This window comes from Vidua chalybeata, chromosome 11 (genome assembly GCF_026979565.1).
Source record: "Vidua chalybeata isolate OUT-0048 chromosome 11, bVidCha1 merged haplotype, whole genome shotgun sequence".
In the NCBI taxonomy this organism is placed as follows: domain Eukaryota; kingdom Metazoa; phylum Chordata; class Aves; order Passeriformes; family Viduidae; genus Vidua; species Vidua chalybeata.
In genome coordinates this window covers 12,297,612-12,303,919 of record NC_071540.1, presented here as the reverse complement: position 1 = coordinate 12,303,919, position 6,308 = coordinate 12,297,612, and the positions used below count along the sequence as shown (strand labels likewise).

The following is a 6,308-nucleotide window of genomic DNA, read 5'->3' as shown; positions in this document are numbered from 1 at the left end:
TCAGGCTAATTACTTCTTCTCTTTCACATTAACAATTGAGGTCATAACATCAATTTGCAGTGTCTCAGTAGATAGGTGATACTTGATAATCATTATTCTGCTATCACTTACTAGACAAACATCCAGGGGATCCTTCTGAAGTCAAAATGTAAAGAGGATTTTAAAAGTCTTCTTGGTAGAGTTCTAAATATGAGTTCCACATCTTGGATTTGCCATTTTTCATGTATTAGGTACTCTGTAAATCCCTACAAGGGATGCTCTTACAGCATGGAAGGATGGATACACTTTGAGCAGAGACTCTTAGCCCAAAGGCTCTCAGCATTTTGAAGTGAAACTGTTTCTCAGAATAAATATGCAAGAGGTAGAAATATGAATTACAATTTACATTTAAAGATGCAAACACAGCTGTTTGAAAATGCTCAGTGGTAGTGTAAATTACAGAACATCCACCAGAGGGGAGCTCATGCATTCATATCAGAGTAAAATAAATAATTTGAAGGATGAGAGAAACACACACCTGATATTTAAGGCAAAGCAAATTCTATTTAAATTGTTTCATAGCAGTAGCATGGACTGTATGAGCTTGGAAAGTTTTCAAAAATTATTTGCCAATCTAAAAGTAACAGACTTACAGAAAGCTTCCTGGATTGATGACTGACTTTTTGCACTATAATATGCATGCACACAAAAAACTTAAACTGTGTTTTTTAAACATACAGATGCAGCCTAATTTCAATGCTGTAATGAAGTAGACCAGAGTTTCTGTGATCCGAAGTCCAAAGGCATTCATATATTAAAGCCCACCCACATGTGGCCACTAGAGTGAGTAAAATACTGAATTGTTTAGCCACTGTTGTTTTTAGCAGTTATTGACTACACTATATTGCTCCCCCTGTTTATGGAAATATTTGCTAAATTGCCATAAAGTTTGTGTACGACTGATTTAAATCTGATAAATAACAGTCAAACACTTTTAGAGAACATTAAAGTCAGCTGGCAATCTGAAGCTTTCTTTGTGATCCAGGAGCCACATAGAGCTGTTCAGAAACATGCTCCTGAGCTAATGTTAACTCTAATGTCTGAGATATTTAGTCTATTAGCCTAGCTTCAGAGTCTTACTCAAGGAAATCTTAGCAGTTCAACACTTCTCTGGGATTTTTCTGAACCAGAAATTCCAGACTGTGGCTGCAATTGAGAGATTCATTTGTTTTCTTGCTTAAATGAAAGACACAGCCAGAGGCGGAGGCCATTTGGCAAGCAAACTTCAAGTCAAGTGGAGAAATGTGTTTCTGGAAAATGTAAGGCCAGATGCTTCTGAAGTTCAGCCACATCCATACACTATTGGATTAGAACTATACTTATACCAATGGTTGTTGAGACAACTGCTCTTGTCCACCAAAAATAAAGTTATACCAAAAAAAATCCTACAGAGGTGTCACACAATGGTTCAGAACATACAAGTCCTTTTAGGGATCCTTGGTAGATTGAGGACTGGCCACAAGATTGTAGCTACACTTAGAGCACTTATTATGACATAAAAATTTACTTATCAGCATACTTTATTATTATCTGCAATTTCTAGCAGTTAGTGTATCTTACTGCTACACAGGATTTTTAGCAATTATCCCAGCTCTCAGTTAAGCAGAGTTCTAGTAATCAGTGTAGCTTTCTTTACAATCTAGAGTATTTGGTTGTGTAGGCTTTTAGTCACCTGAGCCCTCTGCAATTCAGGTCAAAGTCTTGATAATCAGTGTGTTACACAACAATCATAATCTAGATTGACTTTACTTAAAGAACCTGCCAGTTCCTGCAGCACTGGGTGACAGGAGGTACTGGACCTCTCTCCTTGATTATATTTTTCCAATAAAAATCTGCAACTTACTTCAATCTACATATGCCACTGGCAATAAACTAAAAATAGTCTATGAAGATACTTCTGGAGAAATAATGTGTGTAAATGTGATTTCATTGGAAGAAGAGATACTGCCCAGCACTTCCTCCCACTAGTTAATTTTCACAAGTGGTTTTCAGAAATTCCCTTCAGAATACAAACAACTTGTTTCATTTTCCCCCTTTTGTTTCATTTTCCCCCTACCCAATATTCATTAAATGCAAAATGCAAAAATGAAAGGAACTGGAATCATGTACCAGATTAAATCCCAATTAAAATCTGTATTACACAAATAGTATTTTGAAGATATAATACTTAACTTCAGTGGGGTTATTCTGGATTTACTTTTGATCTCATTATACTCTTACGGGAGCAAAACCAGCTAAGCTGCTTTGGGGGTGCTGATGTTACAATCCTTTTTCCTTGGTGAAAAATACTTTTTGATTTAATACTATGCACTACATTTGCCAGGTTTGTAAAATTAGGGAAATAATCTGTATCACATTCTTAAATTTAAGAAAGCTATAAATAACTCCTTTGTTTCTGTGAACTTTTTTTAATGGTAAATACCCTTCCAGTTCCACTTCTTGAATATTTCTGTTGGCTCTGCTGTTCTAGTTCCTCCTTTAACATTTTAGAAATGAACTTTAGAAGAAATTTTGAAATCAGGATAACAAAATAGTTTCATATTCTTTGACCAGACTCTGAAGAACTTATGATTCATTTAGGATTTGAGTACTACACTGACTACCAAGTTTCCTAGGAAAAATCATAGCCCATTGCTGGCACAGCAGGACAATAATGTAATCATATCTTTTCTCTCTGACATGGAGCATTTCCTCCTGTAACTCTACATCCAAACTGAATACTCTGATGGTTGTTGTTTGGTAAAGAACTGCAATTTCATAGAGAATTAGAAATACAACTCCTACCCACTTTGTTGTACCAGTACAGTACAAATAGTTGATTTCCTTCATGCCAGGGTATTTCTGAAATATGACTGACTGTTTTCTGATGAATTAAAAAAGATGACATGAAGGTAGTAAGCACAATTTTTGTGCTTTAAAATTCATGTCATGTCAAACATATAATGCACATTTGTCATTTACCTGCCACCCCTTTTTTGTTGTTGTTTTTATAAAGTGCAGAGTTATTCAAAGGAGGAAGAATAGAATAGCATAAAAAGGATTTCTTTCTCCTCAGAGCTGTTGATTAGATCAGTAACACCAAAACAGTAGCACATTTCTTTAAATAGGGACACTTTAGAAAGACCACCAACATGCTGTAAAATTTACTGAAGCACAATGCATGTAAGCAGCAAAGTCAGGTCCTGCATTGTATTTTTACTTTTGCTGTGTATGCAAAAATACCCATCCTCCTAAACAACAGGAACTGCCATATGTGGTCAGAAATCTGTAGGACTGAGCATGAGGATGTGAGCTCACAGTCTGCTTAGCCTTCAGAACATCAGTTAGAGGAGAACTTTCAAGTAGTTCACCAATACCTGCAGAATAAAAGCAGAGCACAGAGCAACCAAGAACAAAAGAATTTCCAGAATGAGTCAAGGTGAGGAAAGCAGTGGCAACTCAACATGGAATATTGTGAGGTCAGTAGTCTGCATAATACTGGGCTTGTCATTTATAATTGGCACCCCTGGAAACTGCATTGTCATCTGGACTGTTTGTACAAAAATGAAGCAACTCTCTCTTTCAGTCCTGCTGATCTTGAACCTGGCCGTTGCTGATGTCCTTGTACTGATCACTTTACCAATCTGGATTTACTCTTTTGCTGACTCATGGGTTTTTGGAGTCATCTTCTGCAAAATACTGGTTTTCATTATTTACTGCAGCATGTATGCCAGTATATTTCTGATTACAGCACTCAGCTTGGAGCGGCTACTGGCTGTATTTTACCCATTCACTATTCAAACATACAGAAGAAAAGAAAAAATTTCTTTGATTGTGTTCCTCGTTTGGTTCCTGTCTATTGCCTTTGGCATTTCTGTCATTCCATTTCAAGAGACAGAAGAAATGAACGGTCGACTTCTATGCACGTGTCGCAACTACTCTTCTAATAGACAGAAAGTGTCATATCTTCTGCTGGAGACCCTTGCAGGTTTTGTAATCCCTTTCTTAATTATTTGCACTTGTTATGTGTGTGTTGCAAGAAGAATAAGCAGAATGACTTACCGATCCAAGCAGCGATCGGAGCGTCTCATTGCCAGCATCGTGGTGGCATTCATTCTGTGCTGGTTCCCTCACCACATCTTTAACATCCTGGATATCATTTCAATTGAAATAGAACTCTCTAATGAGGAGATGTCTTTGGCACTGGAAGAAATTGTAGACAAAGGAGTGTACATCTCTGGAGCACTTGTATTCATCAGTAGCTGTATTAACCCTCTGCTTTATGCTTTTGCTGCGCGAAGGTTTCAGAACCACCTGAGGTTTGCCAAGATGTCAAAGCTATTTGAACAGATCAGTCAGACTGTAACAGAGGAAGACAAGAAAAGAAGTCTGGTTGTAGCTAAACATGAAGATCCTTTGGTAGGCACAGAAAATCTCTAACCAGGAACTCAGTGAATAATTTGTGTCATTCCTTCAGCAGTCCTTTCTCCTCATTCTCTCAGTTTCATTTACTGAGCAATCCAGGGAAAGCTATAGAGAAAGAAAAGCTTTTTGGATTTTTTTTTCTTGTGTGTTTTATAAGAATTAGCATTAACAACCTTGTTCAGTTCATAAGTTAATATTCACATCATGAAATGAGCACTATTTCCCTGTTGCTGAGAACCTCAGCAAGGTAGCTAAAAGCTAAAATTGTGAGGAATACAGCATTGTTACTTTCCATTAAAATTATTTCTGATTTCTAGAAAGTCTGTCTGCAGAAAACAGAAAAGGACTGCATGTGGAAAAGAGAGACTTTGAAAGCTTGAAACAAATGAAACTAAATTTTTTTTCAGAAAAAAATCATTACATGTTCAAAAATCCTTATACAATCTAAAGTTTTAAGAAGTTAAATTCTTTATAAGGCTAAGAATGATTTTAAAGTGTACTAATGACATAAAACTCTTCTGGGTTGATAGAAAAATCAAAGCTATTTTTTATTCATTACTATATTTAGGTTTGAAAGTAATAAGGGTTGTTTACATAGTCAAGCTCATTTACTGCTTTATCTTGGGGTAGTAGGTTTGAACAAGTCAAACATGGTTTATGAGAACTGTGTGGTATGGCAAACATCACTGCAGACTGCATGCTATATCTGATGGCAAACACATTGCATACTTCAGTGGCAATTTGATGTATTAAATGTATGTACTTTGAGTATCCTCAAAAATTTTCATTCAAAGAAGTTTAGCTTCCAAGATATCTATTAAATTGTGGAAGAATTGGATCAGGCTCAGGTGAGGAGGAAGGAGACATCCTTCCTATTATTTTTATGTGTAAGAAAATTATGGTAGTAGTACAAAGTGTCTCATATCAGAAGACCTTCAACTTGCAAATAAAAGAGTTATATTTCTTCTTCTCTTATAGAATAGTGGTCTTTGCCATAGGAAACCAATAAAATTAGTGTTTGCAAGGGCTTTAGTTCTGTGAATGTGTGTAAACTCACTGTGAAAAATTGCATGGCATCAAGTGTTTGCTTTTGAAGTTTTATTTATTTCAATTGTGCTTAACATTTTTTACACTTGCTTTGTAAATTTTTAAGTCAATAATTTGTAATAAGATCAAGATAACTACTGACTACGAAGCATATTGTAATTTCGTATTCCTTGTTCTGGACAGCTGCTAAATAGTTACCTTCCTCATCTTTACAAAGAAATTACAAATACTAACCAGACATTAATTTTTGAAATTTTGAATAATTTTGAATTTTGAAGTGAAGGATATTTGAGTTGCATTAATTTAGCTTGTAAACTGAAATAAACATGGGGAAGTAAAATCCTTAGCTGTTGATGGAAGAATATTTCTCTAAACTTTGCATATGTATTTGTTATTCCTGCTTCTTATCAAAAAGTATTTTTTCTCCTGAATAGGACAGAAGTCCACAGCACAGAGGGTTTTCCTTCAACAGGACTCCTTCACTGAAATTAAAGCAAACTTTAGCAAGGTCTTGTTTGCAGCAAAAAGTAAGGAAGAGATGAAACCCTTTAGACTTGACCCCATCCCTTACCTACCACTCTAATGGCTTTTAATTGCTATAGGACATTCCATAGAGCAATGTGACATTATCTCACAAAAAAAGCAGCAGTTTCAGTTATCTACTCATAAAAAAGTGAAGCTCTATTTCCCAATATGTTCTTGAGATAGGAATCACTCACTATTCAACAACACAGAACAGACCAGGAGATTTACTATCTCATGAGCACATGAGCGCTGCAACTGAACTTCTAGGCCACAAAGAGTCAAGCATTTCACAA

At 35.9% G+C, this 6,308-nt stretch overlaps 1 protein-coding gene across 1 annotated transcript; it reads left to right on the top strand.

The window, feature by feature from the left end:
• The first annotated feature begins 3,447 nt into the window (after positions 1-3,447).
• On the top strand, positions 3,448-5,810 carry LOC128793853 (leukotriene B4 receptor 1-like). Its single transcript, XM_053953274.1, has one exon. The coding sequence runs from the start codon at positions 3,448-3,450 to the stop codon at positions 4,456-4,458; it is 1,011 nt and encodes a 336-aa protein (XP_053809249.1). The 3' UTR covers positions 4,459-5,810.
• Positions 5,811-6,308: the final 498 nt, after the last annotated feature.

Bases quoted from the DNA above. Each gene is read 5' to 3' on its own strand.
- LOC128793853 (XM_053953274.1), top strand. From the start codon at position 3,448: ATGAGTCAAGGTGAGGAAAGCAGTGGCAACTCAACATGGAATATTGTG.